The sequence below is a fragment of the Dryobates pubescens genome, chromosome 30, assembly GCF_014839835.1.
Source record: "Dryobates pubescens isolate bDryPub1 chromosome 30, bDryPub1.pri, whole genome shotgun sequence".
Classification (NCBI taxonomy): Eukaryota; Metazoa; Chordata; class Aves; order Piciformes; family Picidae; genus Dryobates; species Dryobates pubescens.
In genome coordinates, this window is record NC_071641.1 from 6,943,220 (window position 1) to 6,958,703 (window position 15,484).

Consider the following 15,484-nt stretch of genomic DNA (forward strand, 5'->3'; position numbering starts at 1 on the left):
ATGATCCTGTCTCAGAGACACCTCTTTGTGACTCATTTGTGAAGCCATGTGCTCAGCTGCTCTGCCAAAGGTCTTTAGAAATCACTTGTTACAAGCATTTGCTGCTCTCTGTATTCTCTGTGCCTGGTTTAGCTTTTGCCTTTCAGAGAAAGGGTGATTTATGGTCTGGTTTCTCATTCCTTTTCCCTCCTCCTACCCTACAGACACGTGAGCAGCTCCAAGCAGAGATACACCGGTCACAGGCTCAGATAGAAGACCTGGAGAAGGCTTTGGCTGAGCAGGGGCAGGTAATGCCTGGGGCTGGGCAACAGCCCTGTCCCCAGCCCTTGTGCTGGGGCAGGAGGGGGCTCTGGAGACCACAGTGGTTGTGTCACCTTGTAATAAGTACTGGGGGATGCTCTTGTGTATTCCTGGATGTGCAGAGCCACTGTTCCTGGATCTGTAGAACAAACCTGATGTGGCTGATCCTTGTCAGTGATCTGGATGAGGGGATTGAGGGCACCCTCAGTCAGTCTGCAGATGACACTAAATTGGGTGACACTGTTGATCTGCTGCAGGGTCAGAGGCTCTGCAGAGGGATCTGGCAGGATGGGCTCAGGTCTGTTGTATAAGGTTTACACAGCCAAGTGCTATGTGATGCACTTGGATCACAACCCCATGAATGCTCCAGGCTTGGGGCAGAGAGCCTGGAAAGTTGCCTGACAGAAAAGGAACTGGGGGTGTTGATTAACACCAAATTAAGATGAGGCAGTGTGTGCCCAAGTGGTCAAGAAGGCCACCAGCATCCTGGCCTGGATCAGGGATAGTGTGGCAGGCAGGACCAGGGCAGGGATTGTCCTCCTGTACTGGGCAGTGGTGAGGCCACACCTTGAGTCCTAGGTTCTGTTTTGGGCCCCTCACTCCAAGAAGGACATTGAGCAGCTGGAGCAGGTCCAGAGAAGGGGAATGAAGCTGCTGAAGGTTGTAGAGAACACATCTGGGGATGAGCAGCTGAGGGAACTGGTGGTGTTCTGTCTGGAGAAAAGGATGCTAAGGGGAGACCACCTGGACCTCTCCAACTCCCTAAAAGGAAGTTGGAGAGAGGGGAGGATTGGTCTCTTCTCCCTGGTGTCAGGTGATAGAATGAGAGGAAGTGGTCTGAAATTGTGCCAGGAGAGGTTTAGGTGGGAGATGAGGAAGACTTTCTTGGCTGCAAGCGTGGTCAGGCATTGGAACAGGCTGCCCAGGGAGGTGGTGGAGTCCCCATCTGTAGAGGGGTATGTGCTGGAGATGTGGTGCTGATGGTTTGGTGGTGACCTGGCAGTGCTGGGTTAATGGTTGGACTTGATGACCTTAAAGGTCTTTTCCAACCAAATTCTGTAATTCTGCCATTTCATCAGCCACTTTCTGCTGTCTTTGCTGACCATTTGCAGCCTCACCTACAATACTGGTCATTTCTTTTTCAAGGACATGAAGTGGATTGAGGAGAAGCAAGCACTGTACAGAAGAAACCAAGAGCTGGTAGAAAAGGTGGTTAATGTTTCTCTTGTTATTCCATGAACATCTGCAGCTTTAGGAATGCAGAAGGTGCAGGATTGCAAGCTGCATCCCAGAGCTCCACTGGCATTAATTCCTGTAGCACGATGAGCTCCTCACCAACCTGCCAGAAGTGGATTTCTGGCATTCCCTCTTGCCCCACACCATGCCCTGGTCAGGGCAGTAGCTCTGGGGAAAAGCTAAAGCCACATGTCCCTTCCCTGTTGACCCCAGGGGTGGGCCCAGCCCCTGGGTGCTCACCCTGACCCTGGTGTTTCCTCAGGGTGGTCGGTGGGTGGTGGACCTGAAACGCTGCTGCGGTGCTGAGAGCTTGGTGCTTTGTTTTGCAGATAAAGCAGATGGAAGCTGAGGAAGCTCGCCTGAAACATGATGTCCAGGATGTGAAGGATCAAAATGAGCTCCTGGAGTTCAGGATCCTGGAGCTTGAAGTGAGCACCTGTTACAGGCATGGTCCTTCCCACCTGCCCTGGGCTGCCTGAGCTGTGGGCGGTGCAGCTGGGAGCTTGCCCATGTTTGCTGTGAAGAGCAATATGGCCCTGAACAAGGGCAGAAGGGCTGGGAACAGTGCTAAGGGGGAAAATAGGCCCACCACAACACAGATAGGATCCTGGAGCTTGAAGTGAGCACCTGTTACAGGCATGGTCCTTCCCACCTGCCCTGGGCTGCCTGAGCTGTGGGCGGTGCAGCTGGGAGCTTGCCCATGTTTGCTGTGAAGAGCAATATGGCCCTGAGCGAGGCCAAAAGGGCTGGGAACAGTGCTAAGAAAAGGGGGAAAAAAGCCCCATGGGGGTAAGCAATGGTCAGTAACACATAGTGGATAACCCCTGGTGGGTAAGCAGTGGTCAGTAACCCCTGGTGGGTCAGCCAGCAACTCTTGCTGTTTCAGGAGAGAGAGCGACGGTCGCCTGCCATCAACTTCCACCACGGTCCTTTCACGGAGGGGAAAAGCCCTCTGCAAGTCTACTGCGAGGCAGAAGGTGTAACAGTAAGGGATTCTCGTTTCCTACTTCCCTGTCCCCAGACCAAACCAGACCCTCTGTTCTGACTCCTGGTTTTCCCTTTCTCTCTTGTTAGGACATAGTAGTAGCAGAGCTGATGAAAAAGTTGGACATTTTAGGGGATAACGCCGTAAGTGTATGTTCCTTTAATCAATTGTGCATGCTTTGGTGCATCTTTGCCTTCCTCTTAAGCAAGCAAAGCCTTGGGTTGCTGCTGCACAGCCTGGCCTGCCCCTGCTCCCAGTGCTGTGAGCTAAGTGCCTTCTGGCTTGACAAGGTCTTGTTAACAGGCTCTGCAGGATCGTGGGCTCGCAGCATTGCTTTGGATTTGCCCATGAGTTGGAAACCTTCCAAACCCTGGGGTTTGGGGTTTTCTTTTCTGCCCCACTCTTCACACCTGGTGTCTTTATTTGCTCACTCTGCTTTGCTTTGCTTTTGCATTTCTGGTTTGATTTCATCTAATAACCTGCAGACCTTTGGTAGCAACCAGGAGATGAAACAGCAAGTCCTTCTCTGGAGAGCTTCCAAACCCACCTGGACGTTGTGGTGCTGGGCAAACTGCTGTGGGTAACTCTGCTGTAACAGGGGGCTTGGACTGGATCATTTCCAGAGGTCCCTTCCCACCCCACTGTGCTGGGACTTGGGGATTCTGTAGCAGCAGCATGATAAAAAGGAGGAGATAATAAGCAATACGAAGATACTTCTCCTTCAACAAGTGGAAGTAAATAGTCCCACAAGTAGCTGTAGAAGATAGATAAGCCCTTGGATATTTTGGTTCTGTACTCTGATCTGTCACCAGAACCAATGAGCCCCATGGCTGTGAGGGACAGAGGAGCACAGAGTCTCACAGAGCCTTTGGCTGATGAAGGATCCTTCCTGGGAGACACCACCACCACCGTCATCAGGTCTGCAGAAAGGTCCTCACCATTCTGAGAGCTCCTCACCTGAGCTGCCCCAACTCTGCCTTGTGCCTCTCTGCAGTTTGGTTACCAGCAAAACCCACATCCTCAGGGCCATGGGGCAGCCTGGAAGTACCTCCTGTGCGCTTCCCCAGTCAGACTAGTTGGGTCCTCATGCCTCCACTGTCCCCAGTTTCTGACATCTGCATGTTCTACCCCATGAAATCAAGTGAGGGGTTAGTGGAGGACCTGAAACACCTTGATGCCATTACTGAGCTCCACCACTGCTCAGCCAGTGATGGTGGTGTAGTGTGATGGTGGTGTAGTGTGATGGTTTAGCCCACCCACACCAACACTGCCAGCAGTGGGAAGAGTCCTAAAACCTTTTCTGTGCAAAGACTGGAAAAAACAGAGAGAATTCTAATCACCAGTGAGCTGTGACTGACCCTGGTGATGTGTAGAAAGATAATACTCATCATTAATCCCTATAGTGATCCTGCCTTCAGTTATTAATGGTCATTCTATTTTATTAGTAGTATCAGGTCAGTCCCATGCAGAATGTTTTGGGACAACATCCCAAACAGGCAACTTGGAGACAAAAAGGAACAGACACTGAGAGCTTTTCTCCTGTTTTCTGCTCCCTTTGGTTTCCTCTTTATTTGTATTTGTGGTCTCTACTATTTAAGACACTGGAACAGGTTGTCCAGGGAGGTTGTGGAACACCTGGAGGTGTTCAAGGCCAGGCTGGATGAGGCCTTGAGCAACCTGCTCTAGTGGCAGGTGTCCCTGCCCATGGCAGGGGTATTGGAACTAGATCACCTTTGAGGTCCCATCCAGCCCAACCCATTCCTTGATAATGTCATTTCCTCCTGATTTTTTCCCCTTGTTACATCCAACAACCAACTTCCAGATGTGACACACGAGGGTGGTGCCTCTTCCCACCTCAGATAGCTTCAAGCCAAGTGTAGATGGTTCTGTCACTTGTTTTAACCTTATTTTCATGTTTCACATCAGAGGCTCTGCCCCCTGGCTGCAGATTGTCACATCTGACTCTCAGGGAGGCTGGGAAAGGGACCCCACCGGAGTGCAGGGGATTCCATCCTTCTCCATGCACTTTCCCACCTGCATTTTGGGAAAGCCCCTCAGCAGCTTCTAGCTGCTTCCTGCTGAACTCTCAGAAGTTAAAGCTTGCTTGGAGTAAGGTCAGCCTTTGGGAGAGTAGAACCTTTACATAGAGCAGAAACAAGATTAGAAGGGTTGGATGTGTCCTCCCTGCCCTCTGGTCCCTGGGGACAGGGACAGAGGAGGCTGAGGAGCACAGATGCTCTCCTCTTCCTTCTTTGGGAGACCTTCTGGCTCTCTACAACTCCCTGCAAGGAGGTTGGAGCCAGGTAGGTGTTGGTCTCTCCTCCCAGTGAACGAGCAACAGGACAAGAGGAAATGGCCTCAAGTTGCCTCAGGGGAGGTTTAGGCTGGACAAGAAGAACAATTTCTTCCACTTAAGGGTTGTCAAGGCTTGGCCCAGGCTGCTTAGAGCAGTGGTGGAGTCCTCATCCCTGGAGGGGTTTCAGAGTCTTGGTGATGTGGTGCTGAGGGACATGGCTTAGTGTTGACCTGGAAGTGCTGGGTCAATGGTTGGATTTGATGATCTTAAAGGTCTCTTCCAAGCAAAACAGTTCTGTGATTCCATGATTCCCCCCAGGCAGGAGAAGCAGGCTGGGAACACCTTGGAGAAGAGGAAGCACCACAGTTAATATGCTGTGGGGATGGTTCACTTTCAGAGTGACAGATCTTGTTTTAAAGAGAAATTGCTCTTATTTATGGAAGAGGCAAATTTCAGGTGTCCTCTGGAAAGGTCTTAGAACCATAGAATCACAGGATGGTTTGGGTTGGAGGGGACCTTCAAGGTCATCTATTTCCAACCCCTGCTGCCATGGGCAGGAGCACCTTCTGCTAGACCAGGTTGCATAAGGCCTAATCCAGCCTGGCTGTGAACACCTCCTGTCTTCTTCCATCCCTGCCAGACAGCACTTTCCCAGCCTTGTGCATCAGTTTGAGGTTCACCATAGTGACCCTTCTTACCAACCAGCCCTGTGGGAGCAGAGCTGATGGCTCTGGGTCTGAACAAATGTGGGTCCCAGGCTAGGAGTCACTTCTCCTACATAAGACGTGGTCAGAGCAAGACCAAGTTTGGGGATGAAATTCAGAACACAGCTTCAGTCCTCTCCCTCTCCCTCTCCCTCTCCCTCTCCCTCTCCCTCTCCCTCTCCCTCTCCCTCTCCCTCTCCCTCTCCCTCTCCCTCTCCCTCTCCCTCTCCCTCTCCCTCTCCCTCTCCCTCTCCCTCTCCCTCTCCCTCTCCCTCTCCCTCTCCCTCTCCCTCTCCCTCTCCCTCTCCCTCTCCCTCTCCCTCTCCCTCTCCCTCTCCCAAGCATGGACTGTGTGGCCAACACCCTCACAAATGTTCTCCAGAGCCATGGCTTGGCTGCACAAAACCAGGACTGTATGAACCTGCTGTGCATGGAAGGAGCTTAATGACTTAGAGCTGCATCTCTCTTCTCAAGGGCACATCCTGCTCTGCTTGGGCTTGACTTGTGCAACTGGGGGTTCATTCCTGGGGGAGGAAATGAGATCCTTTTTTGAGTTTTTTTTTTGGTGAATGTGAGAATTTTAGATGAATTAGCTTGCCCAGGGAGGTCACTGAGGCCCCATCCTTGGAGATACTCAAGGTGAGGCTTGACAAGGGTCTAGGCAACCTGATCTAGTGGAGGATGTCCCTGCTGACTGCAGAGGGGGTTGGACTGGATGACCTTTGGAGGTCCCTGGCAGCCCAGACCATTCTATGATGACTTTAACTTGGATGGTTACACCAATCTCACGTTGCAGTGCTGATTGTCTTCACCTCAGTTTCTTCTTTCTCAGACATCTGTAATTAATTCCATATTTGTTTGATACAGCAGTGACCCAGGTAGTGGATTAATTACTGAGGCACTGGGACTTGTTGTAATTATGCTCTGCTTTTGGTGCAGAACCTGACCAATGAAGAGCAAGTGGTTGTCATCCAAGCAAGGACAGTCCTCACCTTGGCTGAAAAGGTAACAAGTGATAATCACTCAGCAGGAGATGTGTGGTGTGGAAGCTGCTGATGATGTAGCTGCATCACAGAGCTCCATGGTTCTTCACAGGGAAGTCCACTTACACAAGGTTTTGCCCACTTAAAGCCCACACAGGCATTGCTTATTGATGACACTAGGCTGGGTGGTAGTGTGGGTCTGCTGGGGGCTAGGAAGGCTCTACAGAGGAACCTGGCCGGGCTGAATCGATGGGCCAGGGCCAATGGGATGAGCTTCAACAAGGCCAGGTGCTGGGTCCTGCACTTGGGTCACAATCCCCTCATGAATGCTCTAGCCTGGGGGCAGAGTGGTTGGGAACTGCCTGGTGAGAAAGGAACTGGGGCTGTTGGTCGACAACCAACTGTAGAAGAGCCAGCATGTGCCTAGGTGGCCAAGAAGGCCACCAGTGTCCTGGGCTGGATCAGCAATGGTGTAGCCAGCAGGACCAGGGCAGGGATTGTCCTGTACTGGGCACTGGTAAGGCCACACCTTGAGTGCTGAGTTCAGTTTTGGGCCCCTCACTGCAAGAAGGACTCTGAGGTGCTGGAGCAGGTCTAGAGGAGGGCAGCAAAGCTGGTGAAGGGTCTGGAGAACAGGTCTGGTGAGGAGCAGCTGAGGGAGCTGAAGTTGTTCAGTCTGGAGAAAAGGAAGCCGAAGGGAGACCTTCTGGCTCTCTACAATTCCCTGACAGGAGGTTGGAGTGAGGTGGGAGTCGGTCTCTCCTCCTGTGGAACAAGTGGTAGAAAGGAAGTGGCCTCAAGTTGCACCAGGGAAGGTTTAGGTTGGAGATTAGAAGAAACTTCTTGAGTGAAAGGGTTCTCAGAGACTGGCCCACATCCCCTAGGGAGGTGGCTGAATCCCCATCCCTGGAGGTGTTTCAAAGAGGCAGAGATGTGAAGCTCAGGGAAATAGTTTAGCCCCAGCCTTGCTTAAGTCAGAGAATGGTTGGGCTGTGTGATCTCAAAGGGTCTCTTCCAACCAAAACCATTCTGTGAACAGGTACCTGACCAGGCCTTGCTACTGTGCTTTTTTCCCATCACCAATATCTCTATGAAAGAAAAAAAATGTGAAAACAGAGTTGCTGTTCCCCCCTTTTATTTACTGCTGGCCCTCCATGAAGTCACCTGAAGGCTGACTGTGGCTGGGCTGCCTCTGCTCCTAGGCTAAAGCACTGCTCTCTGTTTTGTGCACAGTGGCTCCAGCAGATCGAAGTGACCGAGTCTGCACTGCAGCAGAAGATGCTGGACCTGGAGAATGAAAAGGTACCAAGGGATGGGGTGGATGAACCAGGGGAAGAGGCTGGGCTGAGTGTCAGGGATGTGGCTGCCACACTGCCCTTGTGTCCTCAGAAGCTCTTCAGCAAGCAGAAGGGTTTGGATGAGGAGCCCTTCTTGAGTGAAAGGGTTCTCAGAGACTGGCCCAGGCTGCCCAGGGAGGTGGTTGAATCCCCATCCCTGGAGGTGTTTCAAAGAGGCAGAGATGTGGTGCTGAGGGACATGGTTTAGCCCCAGCCTGTGGGTCAGGGGTGTGGCTGTTGCACTTGCCCAACCTCTTTCTCGTGTCCTCAGGAGCTGTTCAGCAAGCAGAAGGGCTACCTGGATGAGGAGCTGGACTTCAGGAAGCAGTCCTTGGACAAAGCACACAAGGTGAGGAGAAACTGTTTGGGCTGAGTTATGACCTCTTGGATGAGTGACCTTGTGTAATGAGTGCAGCCTGATCTTGAGAGACCAGCTCTGCTGTGGACAGAAATGCTCATGGACTCACCCAAGGCCTAAAGAGGCTGAATTTTCCTAGATTCATAGGATGGTTTGTGTTGGAAGGGACCTCAAAGCTCATCTAGTGTCAAAGAGCCTGCCATGGGCAGGGACACCTTCCCCTAGACTAGTTTGCTCAAGGCCTCACCAAACCTGGCCTTGAACACTTCCATGGAGGGGGCAGCCACAGCCTCCCTGGGCAGCAAGTCCTCCATATCCTAAGCTAACATTGAGTTCCCTGTGGATGGAGCTCCTCTTGTTGGCATTGTCCTTGCAGGACCTAAATAGTGCTGTATTAAACCACAAACTGTAATGTAGGAGGTATTTTGATACAGGACTGGTAAGGAAGTGCTGGGTTTGGTAACTTCTCTTTGCCACAAGAAGGTCTCCTCAGAGCCTTCTCTTCTCCAGACTGAACAGCCCCAACTCTCTTAGTCTTTCCTCATAGCTCCAGCCCTCTGCTCATCCTCATGGCCCTTCTCTGGACACATTCCAGCACCTCCAGATCCTTCCTGTACTAGGGGCTCCAGAACTGGACACAGTACTCCAGGTGGGGTCTCACCAGAGTGGAGTAGAGGGGCAGAACCACCTCCCTGGACCTGCTGGCTGTGCTTCTCTTGATGAAGGCCAGGATGTGATTGGCTTTCTGGGCTGCAAGTGCACACTGGTGGCTCATGTTGAGCTTCTCATCCACCAGTTCTGCTTGCTGAGGAGCAGTTTGTGCTTCTTGGGGAGTGTTCACCCAGTACAGTTCCAAACAGCCTGTCTTGGAGGTGGTAGCTGCACTGTTGCAGCACTCCTGTTCTCTTGAAGCCATGGAGAGCTCTCCAAGCAGTCCTGGTCACTTGAAGCTATGAAGAGCTCTGCAAGACACCACGAGCTTTGGAGAGGGTGTGCAGAGGTGGCATCAGCTGCTGCTTTGTCTCTGCACATCTGTCTGCATGCCAGAGACGTTCTCTGGAGCAGTGAAGCAAAGGCTCAGCAGCCTGAGACCTGCAAGAGCAGAGCCCAGCTACCAGAGAGAGAGCAGAAAGCCCTCTGAAGCTGGCAGCTCTGCCAGGGGAGGTGCTGGAGGCACATTCAGATGAGGACTTTTCAGACAGTTGTTGGCGAGTGCTGTAAGCAGGCAGCAGGGAGCCCTTCCCCTCTGGCAGGCAGGTGAGCTGGTGCTGTGTCCTCTGCTGCTGGAGCAGCTGGGACAGGTGAACTGAGACTGAGTGTTGCATTTCAAGCATGTCTGTGACTCACAGAGCAGCTCTTTTATCAGTGTTTTTTCCTTTTCCTCCCCTATTTTCTCAGGGTTTTGCCCATTTTTATCCCTTTTTTCCCCCATTTTTATCCCTTTTCCCCCCATTTTCCCCTTCTTTCATCCCTGTTTCCTTCTCCCCCTTTCTTTCCCCTCTTATCCATTTTCTTTCCTATTTCCTTTTCCCCTTTTTTTACTTTCTTACTTTTTTTACCCTTCCCCCCCCATTTTCCCCCTCTATTTCCATTTTTCCCCTTTTTCCTTTTTCCCTTTCCCCCCTTTTTCCTTTTTCCCTTTCCCCCCTTTTTCCTTTTTCCCTTTCCCCCCTTTTTCCTTTTTCCCTTTCCCCCCTTTTTCCTTTTTCCCTTTCCCCCCTTTTTCCTTTTTCCCTTCCCCCCTTTTTCCTTTTTCCCTTTCCCCCCTTTTTCCTTTTTCCCTTTCCCCCCTTTTTCCTTTTTCCCTTTCCCCCCTTTTTCCTTTTTCCCTTTCCCCCCTTTTTCCTTTTTCCCTTTCCCCCCTTTTTCCCTTTCCCCCCTTTTTCCTTTTTCCCTTCCCCCCCTTTTTTCCTTTTTCCCTTCCCCACCTTTTTCCTATTTTCCTTTTTCCCTTCCCCCCCTTTTTCTTTTTTCCCTTTCCCTCTCTTTTTCCTTTTTCCTCTCTTTTTCCTTTTTCCCTTTCCCTCTCTTTTTCCTTTTTCCCTTTCCCTCTCTTTTTCCTTTTTCCCTTTCCCTCTCTTTTTCCTTTTTCCCTTTCCCTCTCTTTTTCCTTTTTCCCTTTCCCTCCCCTTTTCCTTTTTCCCTTCCCCCCCTTTTCTCCCCACCTTTCCTCACCTAATTCCCCCTTTTCTATTTTTCCCTTCTGCCTTTATCCATTTTCCTTCTCCCCTCTCCCCTTTCCCCCCCTTTCCCCCCCTTTCCCTCCCCCTTCTCCTTTTTTCCCTTTTTCCATTTTCTTTTCCCCCCTTTTATTTCCCTTTTCCACCCCCACCTCCTCGCCTCCAGAAGGGAGACCCTTTCACCCCTACCCTGCTGCAGAGGCAGGTGGGGCTGGCCCAGGGGGGACCGCAGCCTAAATGCTGCTCTGAACCCACAGCACGGAAGCCCCTGCAGCGTTTTCCCTTGGGCTTGAGCTTCCTTCCCTGCCCTGGTGGGAAGCTCCTCTCCCAACCCCTCTTCCACACCCCCCTCCCCTTTACTGGGGCGGGATTTGCAGCTCCTGCCCAGACTGCTGCCGGGAGCAGAGCCAAGGCCAAGCTGACAGCCTCATATTGTCTTTGATTAGCAAATTCTGGAATTAGAAGCCATGCTCTATGATGCCCTGCAGCAAGAAGCTGGAGCCAAAATTTCCGACCTTCTTTCAGAAGAGGAGAAAGAGAAGCTGAAGAGTGCTGTAGAGCAATGGAAGAGGCAGGTCATGAGCGAGCTCCGAGAGAGGGACGCCCAAATCCTGCGGGAAAGGATGGAGCTCATCCAGCACGCGCAGCAGGTAGGCACAGGCAGGGGGGCACGTGGGCTGGGATGCTCCCTCAGGTGGGAAGGTGGTAAGCTTGTGAGCACCAGCCCTTCCTCACGGGGCCGAAGGCAGGGGGCTGGTCCTGGGGCCAGGCTGGGATGCGCCTTGGATAACCCCCGTGATTTGAATGCCCTTGTCACACGGATGCATCAGGTTGGAAGGCACCCTCAAAGAGCATCCTGTCCAACTCCCCTGCACTCAGCAGGGACATCTCCAGCTAGAGCAGGCTGCCCAGGGCCACATCAAATCTCATATTGAATGTCTCCAGGGATGGGGCTTCCACCACTTCTCTGGGCAACCTGTTCCAGTATTTCACAACACTCATTGTGAAGAGCTTCCTCCTGATGCCCAACCTAAATCTGCCCTGCTCCAGTTTCAAACCATTGCCCCTCATCCCATCACCACAAACCCTACTAAATAGTCCCTCCCCAGCCTTCCTGTAGGTCCCCTTCAGATGCTGAAATGCTGCTCTAAGGTCTACTTGGAGCATTCTCTTCTCCAGGCTGAACAGCCCCAATTCTTTCAGCCTATCTTCATAGGAGAGGTGCTCCAGCCCTCTGATCATCTTTGTGGCCCTGCTTTGGACCTGCTCCATCAGGTCCACATCTCTCTTGTGTTGGGGGTCCCATAGCTGGATGCAGTACTCCAGGTGAGGTCTCACCAGAGCAGAGTGGCAGAATCACCTCCCTCAACTTGCTGGCCATGCTGCTTTTGGTGCAGGCCAGGATGGCCCTGGCCTGCTGGGCTGCAAGTGCCCATTGCTGGCTCTCGTCCAGCTTCTTGCCCACCAGCACCCCCAAGTCCTTTTCTGCAGGGCTGCTCTCAATTTCATCATCCCCCAGCCTGTACTGATACCAAGGATTGACCTGACCTAGGTGCAGGACCTTGCACTTCACCTTACCAAACCTCATGAGATTCTCTTCAACCCACCTCTCCAGCCTGTCCAGGTCCCTCTGGATGGCACCCATCATGGCCTTCTGTTTTACCAACACATAGTGACATTCCCAGAGGACTCCTCCACAGTTTGAACCCCCCAAGTCATCTTTTTGAGAAGCCCAGCACATGCAGTTTGTCTCTCCCACAGTAACGTGTCTGCTGGGTGCCTCTGTGTGTGGTTGGTTAATAAATGTGTTTTTATTTGACATCTGACAGAGAATTAAAGAGCTAGAAGAAAGAATTGAAGGCCAAAAAAGACAAATAAAAGAGTTAGAGGAAAAGGTAAGGTAATGCAGATGAACCAGTTGTTGTACATGCACATCACCATCTGTCCCTGTCACCCTGGCTCAGAACACACTCTGGTGGTGGTGGTGCTGGAGCTAACATGAGAGTGCCTCAGGAGGCCATTCTGCATTTGCATTATTCCCCTGGAGAAGGAAAGGTTTCCACCTTAAATCCACTCCTGTTTTCCTTCAGCACAGCCCAAACCTCAGGGCTTGGCAGGGACGTGGGGGTCTGTCTGCCCTGGGAAGGGAGGGCTGAGGAGATGAGGTCAAGATGTGCTCTGGGGAAGGAGCCAGGATCTTTTCTCCCTCCCTCCCATCTCCAGCACTGCACTGACCACCCTTCTCCAGAGGGAATGAGGAGAAGGAGGCTTTTTCTCCTCTCCTTTCCTCACTTGCCACCACAGTAGTCACTGTCACCATGGTTATGCCATTGAGCTGCCTCCAGTCAAGCCATGACTCTTGAGTTTCACCCTCAAATTGTCCTCACCTGAAACCATCTCTTTGCACTAACCTTGCCATTGCAGAGCTTGTTCAGGCAGAGCAGGGGCTGAGCTGGACTTTCACCTCAGACTGACCCCAAACCTTAGCAGTGTGGAGTTTGGGGTGGGTTTTGTGAGGTATCAGAAGACTTCAGCTCATTTTGTTTCCTCCCTGTTTTTCCCAAGCCCTTGGCTGGGCCAGGCTCTGCTGGGGCAGGAGATGACTCTCATCTGTCTGAGGGACAGAGAGGCTCTGGCTGAGCCAAGCTCCAAGGCCTCAGAGCTCACTTCACACTTCATGTTTCTTTTCAAGTGTGACTTTTGCTGTGCCCTGTCTGTAAGCACAGCTTGTTTCTCAGCTGAACCCACTGTAAACTCTGATTCTCTTTCTTCTCTTCCATTTTTTCCTCTCCTCCCTCCCCTTTTCAGTTTTTATTTTTGTTTTTATTTTTCTCTTTAGCTTTCATTCTTTGGTCATAGCCCTTCAGGCCACATGCAAAAGGTAAGCCCTCAGATCACCTCTGGTCTCCTCTTCTTCTTGTGAAGCATCAGAGCCTTCCCCTGGCTACGCAGAGTTGCCCTGGCAGTACTTGGGGGTTGGGGTATCCTGAATGCCCCCAAAATTGAATCCTCTAAAACTGTGATAAGAATGTGAAAGCTGGGCAGCAGCAGGCTGAAAACCTCTGGAGGGAATGTCCTTCTCCAGAAGGAAGGAGAAGGAAAGAGAAAATCACAGCAGGGTTAAAGGCAAAGGAGCTTCAACCCAAGGAGAACATCCAAGCTGTGCCTGTTCTCCTGACTGCATCAGGGGGCTATTCCTGCTGGCTCTTGCTGGAGATCCATGGGGAATACACTACCCTTCTCCCTGCACTGCTGGGGGCTCTGATGTGCTCACAGCCAAGCTCAACCTCTTTCATTAGAGTCATGGAATGGTTTGGGTTGGAAGGGACCTTAAAGATCATCTAGTTCCAACCTCTGCCATGGGCAGGGACACCTTCCACTGGAGCAGGCTGCTCCCGGCCCCATCCAACCTGGCCATGTGCTGCCTTCAGGTTGAGCAGCCAGAATGGTTTAGGAGGAACATGTCACATATAAATGTCTGTTTCTCCAAGCTTCATGGCACAGGACCCTAGATACTACCTAAACCCCTCTTTTCCCAGGTCCATAGGGGATCCACAGCCTGTGCTGCCAGAGAGAGCAGAAGCTACCACATCACAGATGGCGTTGAGGGGAACATTCCCCACTGGGTCAGTCCCAGCAGAACATCACACAAATCCTTTGTTGTGCAAATCCAGCAGACACTGGCACACCTAACCCTTAGAGAAATTTCACAGGTGGTGCTTTGGCCCAGACCAACTTTTCTGTGATGTTTTCATTTCTTCTCATTTCAGCCTTCTGAGGAAGCTACAAAGGCTTCGACTGCTGCTGACGAGAAGACAGCATTGACTACCCAGCCAGAAAAAGAGACTTTGCCACCTCAGAACTCCCAAATCTCTCTCTTATTTTGCTCCTGGCAATGGCAGGTGCAATCTCTGTGGCCCTTTCAGACTGAAGCTGAACTGGGCTAGGTGGCAGGTTCTGCCTGGGTGACATCCAAGCTGCTGGCACCTCAGTCTGAGGCCTTTGAAAAGCCTACGCTAACCACGAAGAAGAAGAAGAAAGCCAAAAACCCTTTCCCTCTCCTACAGCCACAGGCTCCTTCCTGGGATCCTGGCTCTGCTGCTGGAAGTAGCTCAGCTCTGCCTCAGGAGCTATACCTTCATTCAGATCAACTGAATAGATTTTGGTTCCCTGCTAAGCAGGCAGTCAACTGCTTCTCTGTAGAAGTGACCATGTCCTGGTTTGTGTGTCACGCATTGGTGTTTGTTGTTCACAGCTACTTCAGCATCTGTCTTGGAAGAAGATGATGATTTGGGGAAGAGTTCCAGGGGAGCAACTCATGGAAAGATTGATGTGAGTGAAGGTGAAGTTGATTGTCCCAAGGTATTTCCTCACAGCCCAGGGTATGTCCCATGGTTTGTGGGTTTCACCACTTGAGCTTGGAGAACATAGAATCATAGAATTGTTTGGGTTGCAGAAGACCTCTAAGATCATCGAGTCCAACCACCAACACAACAGCACCATGGCCATTAAACCATGTCCCAAAGTGCCATGGCCACACATTTCATTGAACACCTTCACGGAGCTGTGAAGGACATGAAGACTATGAAGGACATGGTGAAGGACATCAAGCTTTAGGATGTTTGGAGTTTTCAGTAGACCATGGCCCACAGCAGGATGAGCAAAACAGCACAACTGCTCATCATTTGCTGCCCCTGGATGATGCCAAAAGGCTTCACACTGTCCCAGCAAGAAAGTTTGACCTGCGAAAGAGTGAACATAAAACCACATCATCCCTGATCCACACATCCTGGGCTGGGGGAGGCAGCAAGGGGGAAGAGATTTTATCACCTTCAGGCAAAGGAGCACAGGAGCCCAAGCCCAGGGAGCCAGCACAGGAGCCAGGAAGGAAAATGGATCCTCTGGAAAAACAAGGAAAACCCAGAAGAAATCCCCCATGGGACTCAGCAGATGCAGCCAGGTCACAAACATGGGGCTGCTGGACAGCGTCAGGAGAAAGCCTCTCTTTGCAGATCTCCAACGCTGCAGGGCAACAAAGGTCCCAGGGGGCAGGATGTGGTGGAGGAACTTCTCTTGGAAGCACCTGGCAGGAAAAGCAGAGCCTC

General features: G+C 51.6%; 1 protein-coding gene across 1 annotated transcript in view; it reads left to right on the plus strand.

Moving 5' to 3' along the window:
- The window catches only part of JAKMIP3 (Janus kinase and microtubule interacting protein 3), a 41,839-nt gene extending 26,863 nt beyond the window's left edge, over positions 1-14,976 (plus strand). Inside the window, exons 12-23 of the mRNA XM_054174588.1 lie at positions 204-287; positions 1,447-1,509; positions 1,866-1,964; positions 2,423-2,521; positions 2,611-2,670; positions 6,461-6,526; positions 7,738-7,806; positions 8,113-8,190; positions 10,826-11,029; positions 12,209-12,274; positions 13,219-13,260; positions 14,150-14,976. Of these exons, the coding sequence (XP_054030563.1) occupies positions 204-287; positions 1,447-1,509; positions 1,866-1,964; positions 2,423-2,521; positions 2,611-2,670; positions 6,461-6,526; positions 7,738-7,806; positions 8,113-8,190; positions 10,826-11,029; positions 12,209-12,274; positions 13,219-13,260; positions 14,150-14,326 (1,107 nt within the window). The 3' untranslated portion in view covers positions 14,327-14,976. The remainder of the gene's footprint in view (positions 1-203; positions 288-1,446; positions 1,510-1,865; positions 1,965-2,422; positions 2,522-2,610; positions 2,671-6,460; positions 6,527-7,737; positions 7,807-8,112; positions 8,191-10,825; positions 11,030-12,208; positions 12,275-13,218; positions 13,261-14,149) is intronic.
- Positions 14,977-15,484: the final 508 nt, after the last annotated feature.